The following is a 16,759-nucleotide window of genomic DNA, read 5'->3' on the forward strand; positions in this document are numbered from 1 at the left end:
TCTGTGCATTACAGGTCAAATTAATCATGACCTATTTGTATATATCTGTATATGTGTATATGTATATGTGATAAAGACCAACATTAAGCAATACAATTCTGAGAACATCTATTATGCTAAAGTCATTTGATCAAAGGAAAATAATGATGGGTTGTTTGCTGCATGTTTTTTGTGCCTGTGTTCAGTCTGCAAACTCTAATACAACAGCTGTAGGACAAGGACAGTTTCTCCAGTTGTAGTCTGGTCTGAGGGTATGTAGAGATTTGTGTAGTTTTCAGGTCACTAACAGTGATTTGAGTTTTCTCTGGGTACTGCAGTTTCCTCCCAGTCCTAAAACGTGTTGGAGGTTAACCCTGCCCTTACTTACAGTCAGGTGGATTTGACTTCAACACCATACAACCATTAAATAAAGCGGTACAGAAGACGGCTGGATGGAGTTTTGTACTATTTCTAATTCATTCATTCAGTCATTCTTCTTCTTCTCGCTTTGACTGATGCAGTCACTCAAAAAACACATTAAAAAATCATTCTGCTTGTTAAATAAAAATAAAAAAAACCAATGCCAAGGGGGAAAAAAATGTCCTAAACCAAATACAGTATAGATATAAATGTGTATATTCGTCATCACTGTTGCTGTTCATTCATGGTGGAAATAAATTGTCTTGCGTGCTTTATTTAAAATGATGACAAATCCTAAACACCTTTATTATTATTCAGTGACCGAAAAGCCGAGTTACTATGTATGAGACGGGGCACAATATCTGTGTTGGCCTCCATTGTTGTTAGTTGCTATGCTTTGGTAAACCTCTTCATCTATGACTGTGGCACCTAAAGCAATTAGCATTTGCAAAGTACATAGTAGCATGAAGAAATGGAAGGTTGACATGGCAATTGACTTTTGACCTGCAGAACCTGCAACAAGGCAATGAAGTGGAACACATTTATTTTCAGAACAATATCCATGGAAAGAAAAATCCTCTGCCTCAGTCGCTAACAAGGGCAGGGTAATTTAGTCAGTTAATTAACAAAGCTTTGATGATATTAACCTTGCCGGTCTAACTGAGTCCCCACCGGTTTTTAATTTCTTTGACTCTGTGATTGTGTCCATTGCCTACTGTAATCATACCACCACAGGGACACTTGGGTACTTGAAAGTGTCTATCTGGACACATTTCATTAGCGGAAATGCAAAAATTTAATACACAGTGAAAACCCACCTTTTTAAACAAACATTATTAAGCTCCTCAAATGCAATCCACGACTACATTCATGCACATTAATTTAGATTAAATTAGTTATTGGTGCAAAATGTGTTTTTATTGTATTGTTCTTGTTATCACAACTCTCTAATGTGGAAGTTATTTCTCCTTTATTAATGGCGAGATTGATAAGGATGAGAAAATGCAAAACATAACATATATTAATTATTTCACAGCTCAGACAGACATACAGTTGCCAACAGATATGCTGATTAAATGGCCATTTCAGAAGATGGCAGCAATGGAGTAAGGATTCATTTAAAATACGGCTATCGAGGAGGGAGATAAAGTACATATAAAGTTGGAGTATCAGAAGTGCAGGACCTCGCTCTCGCCTTCACTTGCTTGCTCCACCTTTTTGCGAATGTGTGCTCATACAAGCGACTCAAAGATTTTCCCTTTATGACATCAACTGGTGAAATAACCTGTCCATCTGGTCGAGATGCCCCCTTTAATCCTCCCACAGGTATTTAAGCGCTGCCCTTGAAAATTACAAGCGGGTGCCATTTTTGCTCCTCACAAATGCTACCGAAAAGGGCTTGGACAGATACCGCACATCAGCATTCAAACATACAGACACAGAAACGGCCTATTCTCTATAGAGCTCATGAAAGAGACTTTTAGAATGGCTGAATTTCAGGACCAAGACTGGATGTGGGGCAATACCCTTTGAATACAATGTTGTTGGACCTCTGACACCCATGTGAAATTGTTGAAAAACTGTATAATGATCTGACTTTTAACATCAGACAGGAAAGACTTTGACGAGGTCAGTGCTAAAGAAATTACATAAAAATACAAATAAGGCATTTTACTTTGAGTGTATGAAAGAGTACAACCCCTTAAGTTATCCAAAGAACTATGCCCAAAGATTGACTTGGCCTTTTTTACTTAAAAGTTTGGAAAATCATTCTCAGTTTCAGTCCAACCCCGTCTCTGGTTAATGCACTGCCTTCTGTATTTCTGCATAACTGTATTTCGAACTCCAGTTATTCCAAACCACATGGAAAATCTTACATTAACATGGCATGCAGTGAAAAGAATCACACAAAAACTTTCCAGCGCACATGTGAACTCTCCCTTAGTTACTTCAGGATGTTTGACCGGAGCTATAAGCTGGGTGAACTGTTTCACCCCGAAAGAGCCATATGTTCCTCAAATTAAGCAATGTACATGCACTCAGTCTGTGTGTAATGTAAAAGAAAGCAACTGACAAAGCTAACCCACTTCTCCTCTTTTCATTGTTTCTTTTTACCATTGTGAGATCAAGACGTACCACTGCAGAACACCCAAAGCTAACCCTAACCCACCCCAAAACAGCTACAGTTTGGCAAAGGCTCTGACTCAGTCGTCCAGCCTTCACAGTTTGGTACAAGTTAAACTTTCTCAAACCCTTTCACTTGCCCATTTCACCTGCTCCTACCACACCAACTTTGAGGAAAAAATGTTGACTTGATGCTTCATATATCTCACGTAATAACAGGTGCCATGATGAAAAGATAATCAATATTATTCACGTCCCCTCTCAGTGGTCACGATCTTATGACTGCTTGGTGCATATTCAAGAATAATGGACAGAAAGCATAAGAAACACCCCCAAAATGATTAGTACTGTATCTCTGACAAAGATTAGGGGTTGCTTGCTTTTTTTGTGTTGCCATGACAACTCGACACAATGTTCTCATTTGCAATGCAAGTGTTCCGCTTTCCAGTCAGTGGCAGAAACACCACAGAAAATGACCCCCTTCACAATCCAAGAGTTCCCACTTACCAACTGGCATCTAACCCCCCCCCGACAACTTCCACTGTCTTATACAAATGGCTCTCTGTCTAATAACATGGCGACAGACTGCCACAAGCCTTCATTACCCAGACAGCTAATGACACGGATACGAGAGAAAGAAGTGACAGGGAGACAACATGCAACACACTCAAGAGTGACTGTGAAAAATAAATGCTTACAATGTATCATTTTGTGAATACAGTGCTGTTTGTTCTTAGTCGTGACATTTAAATATGAATATGAAATTCAGAAGAAAATATCCCACAAAAACTAGATTTTTAATATATGCACAACCTTTACTGGGAACTAAAATATAGTAGCATGTACCAATAAACTATCAAGATGTGACAGACAAAACGATAACTGTGTGTTACTGTGCCACATGGTCAGATGTACCAGTGTAAATATACCATTAAATGGTTAAAAATAGCAGTGTACATGTATACCTTGAGTTGTCAACATACCATACATTACAACGTGTGAAATAATCAGCCAAAAATCACCTTCACATAAATATTGTATCATAGATTGAGACCCATGTCTCATTTATATGATACAGCAGAAAACCAAGTGAAGAAAAAAAAATACAGTGCTATAAAGCAGCACTTTCATTAATGTTGCCATCAGGCCTTGCTATGATCACTTGAGCTGGTAACTGCATTTTAATATCAAGTAGCTCAAATTATTGCTGCTGTTTAAACTGCAGTTAAACTGAGCCTCTGGGCGTTGTGGAATTTATATCCAATGTTTCGATTATTTTCCTTCATCCACAAGGGCGACAACTATATGAACCAGGGGAACCAGGAAAACCAATACTGTTCACTTAAACTTCTAAATGAGCTTTTTGAAAATGAGCTTTTTGAAAAGGAAAAGAGAGAAGTGGACAACAAAAACATGAATAAATTATCATAATTATAATCATTGTCATCATCCACTCATTACTGAAACCAGTTTGTCTTCCTACGCTCTCATGCAATACCCACATAAAAATGCTGATTAACATGTCTTTTTTTCCACAAACAGCCATTTGAGTCACCATGACAAACAAAAGACGACAGTTTCCACAAGAAAAGAAACTAAATAATTTTCACCCCCCCCCCCACTGCTCACTGGACACATTTCTCTTGCACCATAGAAACCTGAGGCATATTGACTGAATGGATTTTAAACGTTTTGATCAACAGACTGGACCTTAAAATCAGTATAAACAGTGTATCAATAATTTTATATTTTAATCCGGCTTGAAGGTTTTAATATTCAAGCGTATTAAGCACACTGTTATTACAGCTTGTTCACTCATACATTTCTCCTTTTTCATTGCCTGTTGCTGTGAGCGCCTTCTAAATGTTCTGCATTTAAATGGCTGTTGGTACATTTCCACAGCAGCTCTGCACTCAGCTTGCAACTCGGGTTCGTTCTTTACATTATCTGTAGTGGGTGAGCTGTACATATATACTTATTTGATCATTCAAATTACATAGCACAATATAAACATGACTTTCCCACGGTAACTTGAAATTGTTCAAAACGTTCACTTTAAAAGACATCAACTAGACATTGTTTTCTCCAGTATAAATAATTCTGTCTATTATACTAATCAGACAGTTTTATTGCAAATCCTTATAAACATTTATTTGGCCTTCTTAGTATAATCCATATTCAACTTACCTTCTCACTTTGTTTCTCGTGCAATTGCCTGAAATCTTATCAAATATTAAATGGTGGAACCATAAGCTCCATATGTAACTCTTATGATCCCGAACCAAACACCAAGCGAGGAGTGTTTATATTAAGCAGCTGGGATGGTTTCTTCTTTAGAATGTATTGATAAAGCTCCACCACTAAAATTATAAAATGAGATACCAAATGTGAAATGCGCTCCTTTATTTCACTACCTTTCTCTCTCAACCTATTGTTTTTACAGATGTTTCAGCATGAGTGGAGATGAAAAATGGGTTTCAAAGCCCTCAACTGGAAAACGTTTATCTGCATTTTGCATATTAAAAGCATTGAAAATCAACATAATCATGCTGAGATTATTGCATCCCCAACTCCTACGTAAAACATTTCCAATTTCACGCTACGCAGCCATCTTTCGATAGTGAATCATTTTCATTATCAGAAATGTGGGAAACATAATTCTCTTCATCCACCCTTTCAAAAGAGGGGATAATGAAGATTGAGGCAAAAGAGAGTACAGAGGTATTTGCCGCTGTTGTGCCGTTATTTTGCCGTTTAAACTGCCCAACAATTGAATGACCAAAGAAGATTAAGAGCCTGCTGCTCTGTGGAATTCAATGTCTGCATAACATGCTTAATCAAGCGCCGTTTAATTAGCTATTACCATGGACAAACAAGCCCCAGTCAAGAGGTGTAGGGTGAAAAATTTCAGAAACCACCGTCAACAATATTATCTGCACTACCCAGGGTGAGTTATATTAGAAAATGTGTTTATTTCAACTTAATGATCTTTACTGTAGCTGTGTTGACTTGGTTGCTTCAGTAAAATGATGCACTGGCTCAGACAAATTTGCATACACACTTCAGTCGAGCAGAAAGCAGCCGTCTACCAGCGGGCATTCTGCTTGAGCCCTTCCACAGTCAGCACAGGCGTTAAATGCGTCCTCGACCTATCACTGATGAGGACCGGGACCACCATGGTCTTCAGACCAATTGACCTGATGAAACACCCAGCAATGATGTCGGCCACTCATTACACCGTAGCACTTGCAAACACACCCCGCCTGTCAGCTTCAAGTGTATCCTTGAGCTCTCGGTTAACAACCGAGGCTGCACCTTTGTGAATTCATTTCAGCAATCCTGTCTTTGGGGATATTCAAAAGGACATGTTCGCAAAACACAATATTCAAATGGCAAAAAAAAAAAAAACATTTACAAATTGACCACTGACCTAGAAGTTGGCATCAAACTTAAAGGAACATTCAAGAAAAAAGCTGAATATATGTGGAATTATCTCATCTTGCACAGAATATACAGGTATCCAGAGAACACGTGCAACCCTTGAACAGAGGTGTAAGAAAATCTACTTAAAATACTTCAGTATTATGTCTTGTGATCTTTATACAATTGCAAGTACAGTTTTTCTTAACATGAAAATGTCCACAGGCAGTAGTGCATGCTATTATGGATGCAAACATATGTATATAACTGTATAATGTGTTGTTGGCCTATTCTATACAAACCTATGTGCCCTTCCCTGAATTACTGTTAGTTTAATGTGATGCCAAGCTTTGTAAAAAGTAGCCAACCATCATTGTTTGGATTAGAAAAGGGAACTAAAACAAAACCTGAAAGTAATTTGAACAGAAACTTAATCAGCTTCAGTTTGAGGATATTTCTATTTGTTTTTCACTTTGTTAAACTGAAACAAATGTCACACTATGTGATAATTGACGGTGGTAAAATACACTTGTTAGGGTTTGTTGTTTAACCAAGAGCACACGACCAGCCTAATGACAGTTCAACTCATGCCACAAAAGTTTGAGAAAGAACTGAATACACCAACTAAACAATCAAAAAGTCTATTTATACTTGGTAATGAAAGTATTGACGAGGGACATCAACCAAAGCGTCAACTCAAGGTAAAAATCTTGCTACCTCTGTTTTGCCTTCTCCTAAAAAAAACCTGTGGATCCCTCCCATGTAGACAAATCTATTAGAGCAACTGACAAATCTGCAACTGTCATGGATAAATTATATTAGGATTCTTTTCATCCTACTGTTGTATCTATAGCATCACAGCAGCTCTGAATAGAAATGATATCAGTGACTGGCATGCTGTGCGGCATGCTGTGAAGAGTAAGCGTATATTGGTTTTCCTGACAATACACAGTCACATTAACTGATGAGTTGATCAATGGAACAGTAATCTTCAAGAGCATGACCTGACCAACAGTTTGACCAATAAAACACTTAAGTGGATATATTTGGCCTTCAGGCTAATAGCTCGACAATTTGAAGATGTCGCTTCACAACAGAGATGAAATAAGAACTGCAAGAAGAACAGCAACAGAAAAGCATGTTTCTTTTGACACAAAGAAAAAAAAAAAAAGATTGCCATCAGCCACACAATGCAGCTTTTTGTCATGCATATTGTCGTGGTGTGTTCATCCCTACCACATGGTGGCAAAAGCATAGGTATAGAAAAATGTAACAGGTGCACAAAATTAAATCTAAACTTACTGGGATCATCCAGTTGGCTAAATCTCCGTGTTTTGACACCTGCATGGCTCCCAGCATTGTCAGGTTGACGTGACCCCTGAAGAGGGTGACACAACAGAGGACGACAGCTGTCAACTACAGAATCAACCAATAAGTCCACTTGTCAAAAAACAAAACATTGTACAGTTGCCACACTTTGTGTGACAAAATTAACAGTTTGCTATCTAACATCTGAAATAGAAAGCGTCATTATCAGATATTGTCCCGAAAAAGCATGATGGATGGCATGGTGTGAGGCCACATAGAAACACATGCAAAGACTAAGAAGTTATGAATCCCATATGAAAAGTATCTAGTGCGTATTTTGAAATAACGTGGTACAGATGCTGCCATGTGTTGAGTCATTCTTCCTCAGCATCTCTCGATGCACGTGCGCATTGCACACGCACAGCCTCCATTTGGTCCCTGACAGGGTGACAGGACGGCGCTATTTATGAGCACTATTGAATTTCGACTGGGTGGACAAACAGAAATTATGCTGCAGGGGAGTGCGGGTGGGCAATCTTACTCTGCTGAAAATCAATAAGAACCAAAGACCTTGGGAATATTGACAATGCAGCTGTCAAGTTGTATGGGTGACAGTAGCTATTTGTTATTACCCGGTGTTACAATTTCTGGTTATCGACTGTGGTCAAATTCTACTTAATGTTTAAGTGCAGACAATATATATATATATATATATATATATATATATATATATATATATATATATATATATATATATATATATATATATATATATATACATATACACACACGCACGCACGCACGCACACGCACACGCACCCACACATCAGCAGAACTGAGAGATGTGTGATGACAACATTTAAGTATGTCTGCTGTTACAGTTCATGCGGTCTACAGTATTGAGAAAATTATTCTGAAAGGACTTACTTGCAAGTCTACAAATGTCAGACATAGCGATCAAGCTATCAGCCTGCAAATAAATATCACAGCCTTACCCCCGGATCATGGCAAATGACTCATCACTGGAGAAATAGGCTGCCCCTGGGAGCACAGTGACTGTCTCTTTTCCTGAAAGGAGACAAAACATTTAGACTGATTTATCCTAGCAATAAATTTAACCACAAAAATCATTTAAACTGATATATATATATCTTTTTTTTTTTTAATAAAGAATGGAGAGAGGGCAAAATACAGAATAACAACCACTTTAAAAAGAATCATAAACATTTTGTAAAATTAGTCATACAATCTTACCTGGATGCAAATATACATGTTTGATTTTTATAAAGAATGTGTCATCCACAATATTATGCACTAATGTGCAAAGGTTTAAGACATGCTTGGAAGAGAAGAGAAGAGCGCTCTTCCATCAAGCAACACCATCAAGAAGCCATATGGCTCTGGAATTACTCTGCAGCGGAGTACGATGATCTTAATCGCACAGCCAATGTCATTACGAAGGGGATTTAGATGAATTATGAGTCCTGGACGTTATGGTATGGCCCATACAGAGCCCTGATCTCATCTTCATGGAGTCTGTCTGAGATTACATGTAGAGACAGAAGACTCCCGAGACAGCCGACATCCACTTCGCTCTGTTCCGAAAAGTGTTTTACATAAACTTCCTGCAAATGCCCTTCAAAAAAGCGCCTGCAATCCACCCGATAAGTACTGGAGCAAAGGGTGCCATACTCAATACTGATTTCTCTTCTGTTCAATAACTCTACATTATATCTAGTAATATAAATTGAGTAATAACACTGTTCACTTTTAGAGCATTCCTAGTGTGCAGCATTTGGTCAACCTGTCCTAAACATTTGCACAGCACTGGTCTTGAGTTTAACCATCTTGCATATATACCACAATTTAAAAAAAAATCTTTAAAAAAATGTAGAGTAGCCACAACTGGTTGATCTTACCGCATAAACAAAGTGACTCAAAAAGCAAGAAATTGCAATTGGTAGTTTCTCACTGACATAGATTCCCCCCCCCCCCCCCCCCCCCCTCTTTTGGCTTCACTTTATTCAAAGAGAAAATGTACTTGGCATTCAGCTGAACACACACAAGTGTTGTGGTCTTATGACATATGAGGCGAATTTTGAGGTTGCAGAAAGCGCACGTGACATCACATCCCTTGAGTCATGGGTTCTGTAGTTTACAGTGTTTTCCAATATTATATAATTAAATTAAAAATGTGCATAATGAATACGGGTCTAAACATTGGTGCAATATAAATCTGACCAGATTTATATTGCACTAATCTGATCTGTAATAGTTAACTGCCACAACATTTGACATGTTTTGAAAGAATTCAGACAGGTCATTGTTTCCCCCCCATTTAAGATCAGTCAAAATATATGTCCTAAGAAACAAATGCTTGAATATGAGCTCAGTTTATCCCCTGTTCCAAGTTTTGTTAACCGATTTGGGCATCTGCTTGTAAGCTAGACCACGCTTCTCTATCGCTACAACACGGCAAATAATGTGGAAAAGCTCCCCTCCGGTAATTCAGTTAGACCCATGACAAAATACATTTTATTTTCTGATCTGTGAATTTATCACGGACAGTTATTGATTATAATGGAACCTCACCTGCATTAATCAAGTCTGCATCCACTGCATCCTCAGTAGGGTACGGGCCCTATATAAAAGAAAAGCAACAGATAAGAATGTGCACTCAAGCAGTCATTCGGCCACATATACACTAAAACATGTCCCTCAGTTTAACCACCAAGGATGGTTCAGGGGTGAGACACACACACAATCACACTTCTCTGATTGGATGACACATTGACTTTCTCTGTGCTCAACAAAGGGAGCAAGTCCTTGCATGACGGGGGAGTGAAGGAAGAAGCAGAGATCAGTGCCTTTCTAAAACTGGGCCTCATAATTAGCAGAAACTTTTACAAATAAGGTCTTAGCATAAGCACTTGCATCCTACTTATCAACACAGCTGATAGGAAATTCCCCCCACAGCAGAAGCAGAAGCAGCAGCTCCCTCCGATAAACGGCTCAGCCAGCAAATAATGATCGTGAGAAATAATAATGGGAGAGAACGTGTCAAACTGCCAACAATCTGTTACATAATAAACCAGCATATTTCAAATGAAGGTTGCAACTATGAATGAGACCAAGCTTTCCATCAATCACATCCTCAGTGCACAATATTTGGTGTAAAAACATTTACTAATATTGAAGCGTTCAGTTGACCAACCAAATAAAGGGAAAATACTGCTTGTCAGCTCATTTTGCATCTCACAGTCCTCAAACCTGAGCAGAAAGAAACTGAGTGGGTATCCTACCAGTCCCAAAATCCCATTTTCACTCTGGAGGTGAACGGTGATGTCTGGCTTTATGAAATTGCTGGCCAGCATGGGAATACCAATCCCAAGGTTAGCTGATTGACATTGTGTTAAAGAATGCACAATACAAAACAGTAAACAATTCCATAGATGTGTGATGATGAACAATACATTCTATATACAAAAGTAATACAAACTTACTTTAAATTTAAAAAAAAAAAAAATGCACAAAAATAACTGCATACAACACTTCAGAGTCTCCCACATATCACGAGGTGTCTTTTTAAACCCTATAAGTCAGCACATTCTTTTTGTGTGAACAAACTTAAAAGCCTTGGTGCTGTGAGGAAAAGGCTTGGGTTAAAAAAACATTTATAAACGTGACATTTATGATGCATCAGACATGCCATAAGTTGTGATTAAGGTCACAAGTTAAACATACATAAGCTGCTTTGAGCAGCATCTTCAATGACCAATACACAAGTATGTAAATGCAGGAGGGAAAGTATGTTCCACTCTGCCTCTGCAATCAACAGCCACAAAACTATATAAATCTGAGTTGTAGGAGAAGGCAAAGTCCAAGTTTCTTTGCTTCGCAACTTTGCCCAAAGGATACCATACATCCCGTCCTCAAACTCCAGAGCAGCTCTTCGAATGATCCTCTCACGGACAATGTCGGAATCCTTCTTTGGTTTGGGCTTCTCTTCCTGGCCTTTCCTCACCGTGCGTTTCTGAAAGAATGGAGAATGATAGAAGTAAAATTAAGAAAAGCAGCACAAGAGGTTAATTCTGATATGAGGATTAGAGACTATGTTTGAGATTTTGAGGATTAAGTTAAAGGACGTAGAAAAAAAATGCAGGTAATCCATCCACTTCTATTGTTACAGAATACATTATTTATCAATCCTGATCATGTATTAGTAAGTATTCATGTGTAATTAGATACTGGAACTTGAGATATTGCATAGATTGAATAAATAATGGATTCATCATGCTACTGTGTAGCTTAACTGTACACTTCCTACACTTGTGATAGCTCTCGCTGTACCTCAATCCTTTTCTCAAAGCTGGAGCCCTGGACAACTCTGTGGACGTAGATGCTTGGTATGTGGATGTCCTCTGCAGCAAACGTCCCAACATCCACCACCTCCTCCACCTGCACAGAAACAGAGTGGTGGTCTCTGCCTTCACCTGTAAAATGTGCTGCAGTTGTTGAGACTGAATGGTGAGAAAATGGTGGAGCCATGCCACCAGAAAATACCCTCTGCCTGTTCAAACATGAAATCAAAGAGGTGAACTGATGAAAATCAGCTACCACACTGTGAGATCATCTCAAGAGTTGACCTTGTTTTTTGTTTTTTTTTAATGTCAGAAGGTAATCTTTAAGCAATATACAAACAGTGGAGAATGTTACCAGGAGTTAGTGAATTAGATATCTGCCCTTTAAATATCATCTCACAGGTTCCTATCTGAATACTGCTACCACCATGCCCTTCACTGGAATAGAGAAGAAGAATTTGTGGAAGACAGTGTTCCATTTTTTTCTTTTAGCAACTCCTCTGAGTCTAGTGGGAGCCATCTGTTTACCTAAAACCAGCCCGGCCATCTGAAAACAAGATAGCATCATTTAACATTGCCGCGCCCACGGGATGTAGGTTGATCCTGAGTTCAAAGGCAGTTGGTGGTAAAGGTGCAAAAAGGAGATTGCATTGGTGTTAAAGGCAGCCAGGTTGGAAGTAACACAAGGGTCAGAAAAGACTTCTTACTTGTATAGGGAAAATACTTCCTAAATATTTCTATATTCAGTAACTTTCCAAAATACTCGCATCAAGACTGTCTCCCGGGGTTGACATGAAGGTTGTGTTTATTCCGGCAATTTCAATAAAGCCCACTGTTTTATCTAAGTATACATCCTGTTATCACTTGAAATTGCTTTTGTACTTTATATGGCTGCATAACAACGACAGGTCTTAGCGGCCTGCCAAACAGCATCTAAGATGGAAGTAAACCACCTTTGTGTGGAAAGTGTAGACTCTGAGAAGGAGAGTGTACATAAGGGATTATTTCTATCTGACTAACACAGACAAGGATGGAAATGGCTATTGATTCAGGCAGCGTTAGGTCAACATGACACGGATAGAAATCCCACAGGGAACACACCTGCTCCCATCTCCTTCGGTAACATTAGGAACTGTTACAAACTTAGCCTCCACTTGTACAGGGGTTTAGGGGATGTTGTACAACCTGTGTAGGCTTCATGAAACCTTGCAGTCCTTTTTTTAGCTTGATCCGGGATTTAAGTGTTTAAAGACAATTTCATATTTACACTGCAAGATAGAGCAATAAAAAGAGTCAAAGCAAGCTGAGGGAGCCAAGGGATGCATGGCCATCCTTCTTTAAAAATCTGGCTTTTCATACCAAACACATGAGGATACAGGCTGTTTCTGAGGGGTTTTCAAGGTGGCAAGGTATGGTTATTGATAAAAAAAAATTTTAAAAGGAGAGAGCATGAGATTTATCGCCACATCTCGTGGGACCAAAAGGGGGACTTTACCATGAAAACACAATTTTCGCTTTACCCTCTACTGTTGTGTGCATCACTCCTGTGTAGCTCAGATAGTAACCCACTTATTCCATTTACATGAGGGGCAAGCAGCCGTTCACGGCAAATTGAATTGAATCTCTTCTTATCTCCACTTCCTCCCTCAGCACTCAGCGCTGACTGAGAAGAGTCAATGGCTAAGAGTGGATCCCATCTTAGTGTTGTCATGGATACACAGGCTTTGGTCTCTCATGAGCTCGGGCCACTCGGGTCCATAAAGTGATTTTAGACTCCTTTTCTTGTTCTCTTCAACAGTTTATGGTGAATCTCAGATGCTTTTGCGGTGAAAAACGAGGCCAATGCGAGAAGAGATTGGTAGCGCCAGAGCGCTGATACAGCCGCCCCACACATTCACCCACATCTTTCTCCGGGGGCTTGATCTGTCTTTTGTGAGAATGATGATTCCCTTAGACGTCTTCATCAAGCAAGACTACACTCATCACATCATGAAACGGCATCAAAAGAAGAGGCTGCAGGCAGGGAAATCACAACAAATGTTCAGTGGCATACTGTAAGTTTCAAGACTTCACATGAATGGACTTAATTAACAGTATGAATGTCTCATATTTTACTTTCGATCAAAATAACTTGGATAGTAAGCTTCCTGAAAAATGGAAGGAAAAAAAAATCTATACTTCAGTTTGTAGATCTCTCACACACGTGCAGACAAACATGTATTTCGCTTTTTTTTTTTCTTTCTTTCTTTCAATTAGCCTTCCAAAGCTAAGTCACAGCACAATAACAAGCTCATACAATTTAAATGTGCCCTGTACATAAAAAAGCCTTCATTCCTTTCATCTATGTGATATATCCCGGCTGCACGAGCCCTCAGATGTCGTTCAGACAGGAGGTTCGATGGCCGGGGGAAAGATAAAGCATTTTAAATGGGAAAAAAAATAAACACAAAAAACAATCACTCACACTCAGAATACACACACGAGAATACCGCAGACACGCACGCAAATGAGCAGGTGTGTGGAGCGGGCAAACAGGCACACACATAGACATTGATATTCCTGTATCTGTGGAACGATTTTCACATCAATGAGAGCAGAGTGAGAAAAGAAGTGAGCTGGCAGGAGGATAGAGGGAATCAAAGTGCCCTCTGGGGATGCAGCGAGCGCATTTTCGAGAGTTTGTGCTTTTTTAGGCTGTGAGCTTAGTCAAATCTTGTTCGTCTCAAACTGATTGGGACACAATGCAAACCCAATTCCTGGAATAAATCAGCAGCAGTGATGATGCACAGGCAGTCCTCGATGATTGAGAGACAGTGCAGGAAATGCTGTATCAATATATACCTGACCAAAATAAAATGGCCACATTTTCATTTGAACCACATTTTCATGTAGAAGAACAATCCAATCAAATGTGAAAAGGATGCAACTGTGCTTATCCTCACGGTTATTGTAAATGTGGACGATTGCCATTATGTGTGAGGCACAAAATAAGTTACATCACACTAAACCAACTCAAAGCCCTCTGCATAAAACAATTTACTTCAGCGGTCTAAAACTTTGAATAGCATATGCAAACTGTACAGTGACATTCATTATGTCAATATATCATATTTTAAATTTCATTTATAAATTACTCTTTTTCTTACAACTTTAAGATCAGATCACATTTTAATAATCACACTTTTTCTGTTACACTATATCTTGTGCTGCCACACTACAATTTCAACTGTTTTTTAATAGATGTATTAACCTTTAAAGTATATGCGAGTCTCCTTTACTGTGCACCAACCAGGGGCTCACGTCAGTGTCTTTGTATGTTCACATACAATGACAACAAAGACATTTAAATCTACTCAGATCTCAGAGACCAGTTCGAATCACAACTAAAAGCAGCATAATGCACACACTGTTTTCGATCTATGAACTGTTAGTATGCCAAAACCACATGAAGGTAATAGTTCTTACCCTGTATAGAAAGAATTAAAGGAGTGAAGAGAGTAAATTGATCATTTTACCATTTGAAGACTTGTACTTAATAGCGAGGTGCACAACAGATGGCATGCAGCAAATCGTTCTTTTTTTACTTTAACATATACAACATTTAACTATCCCATAACATCTTGTTCACAAAATATATCAGAATCCAGATGGAGGGCGCAAATGAAGAACTCAAATCAGATCCTGCTTTTTTTGTCAAATGTTTTTGGATGTATAAATTCAGCCTGCTGGTGGAGCAAAAAGCTGCAAACTAAACAATTGGGGTTTGTGAATGCTTTAGCTGATGAAGCTAACACGCTGTTGTTTTCTCTGCGTTTGTATTTTGTTTGGGGTTTGCAGCTTCTGCAACACAACAGTCAAGAGGTCAGAAGAGAAAGATGAGGTGGCCGTGGGCAATCGGGCATGCGGATGACAGCAACACCACACTCTCATTACTGTGTATATTTATAGCCTCTCCATCTTCCTCCCATTGTGTGCGTGTGTGTGTGCGTGTGCGTGTGCGTGTGCGTGTGCGTGTGTGTGTGTGTGTGTGTGTGTGTGTGTGTGTGTGTGTGTGTGTGTGTGCATGTGCAGGCGCTAAGCCAGGACCAGTTGCCACTTTCAGAGCTCAGCTCAGGCTCTATCCTCTAACCCAGAATACTGACATCACCAGCGATCCATTTCCTCTCAGTGGATGAACGCCTTGCCTATAGAAGCCTTCAGAGTTCCAGGAAATATGGGACACACGACCAATGCAAACCCTGACAGCATTACACAGCTGGAAATACTTCTGATGAGGACATAGTGTACACTAAAGCATTTGACATTGAGATCTCACCTCACACCTCAAATCACAACGACTTGCACTTCATGCAACACCTAACCCCGCATACAATATGCTCTGTATTGATAAAATTGGCAGCTGGAGAGAAACTTTGAACTTAAATTGAGACATTCAGTTTGTGCATATGCTTAGAAAATCTGTCCTCCACTTCTACCACCCGCCATCATCTCTGATTAACCAACACTGTAATGATCTATGTAATGGCGTTTAAACCCAAACCCTCGATTGCCAGCTTTGGTTTCACTCACTCGTAAATGTCAGTGCGACACTAGAATCGAGGTGTGTGTCGCCCTGACCTATCTCCAGACATGACAATCTGAGCCTGTGTGGTCTGACTGTTACATCTCAGATAAAGCCTCGCCACATTGTGCAGTTTGAGTTCTCATTTTCCCAATTTAAGAGCCTTTTCTAAGCTCAAGGCAATTAATATTTTTACAGGTTGAGCGTCTACATTTGGCATAAATGAAGAACAATTTAATAATAATGTAATAAAGCACCTTTATAGCTACCAGCATGCAGAATGTATAAATCCTGTGTTGACAAAAGATATTGCCAGGCAATTTTCACCTCCAAGTAATCTCGACTCTTAATTGCAATTCAAGTGATGAATGCTTTCTATCAGAATAATATGAACATAATATACTTTAAGTTCACTGCATTGGGCAAGAGTCTCTGACAGGTTTAAAAACACAGCAAAGTAAAAAATCTCTTAAAAATCAAAACCAATACAAGAAATAAATAAATGTTACAAAGATGTTGAAATATAGTGAAGTCTGTGTGCTCGTGTCTGGGAAGAATAATGTTTTCCCACATTTATCTTGCTGCT

General features: G+C 39.1%; 1 protein-coding gene across 1 annotated transcript in view; it reads right to left on the reverse strand.

Annotated features, from left to right (window-relative positions):
- Window positions 1-16,759, reverse strand: part of oxct1a (3-oxoacid CoA transferase 1a) — a 46,029-nt gene that overhangs the window by 12,922 nt on the left and 16,348 nt on the right. Inside the window, exons 8-13 of the mRNA XM_080500170.1 lie at window positions 11,602-11,709; window positions 11,170-11,284; window positions 10,554-10,648; window positions 9,844-9,892; window positions 8,247-8,319; window positions 7,246-7,321 (exon numbers count right to left, since the gene is read on the reverse strand). Coding sequence (XP_080356296.1) covers window positions 7,246-7,321; window positions 8,247-8,319; window positions 9,844-9,892; window positions 10,554-10,648; window positions 11,170-11,284; window positions 11,602-11,709 — 516 coding nt within the window. The remainder of the gene's footprint in view (window positions 1-7,245; window positions 7,322-8,246; window positions 8,320-9,843; window positions 9,893-10,553; window positions 10,649-11,169; window positions 11,285-11,601; window positions 11,710-16,759) is intronic.

The sequence above is a fragment of the Blennius ocellaris genome (genome assembly GCF_963422515.1).
Source record: "Blennius ocellaris genome assembly, chromosome: 7".
Lineage (NCBI taxonomy): Eukaryota > Metazoa > Chordata > Actinopteri > Blenniiformes > Blenniidae > Blennius > Blennius ocellaris.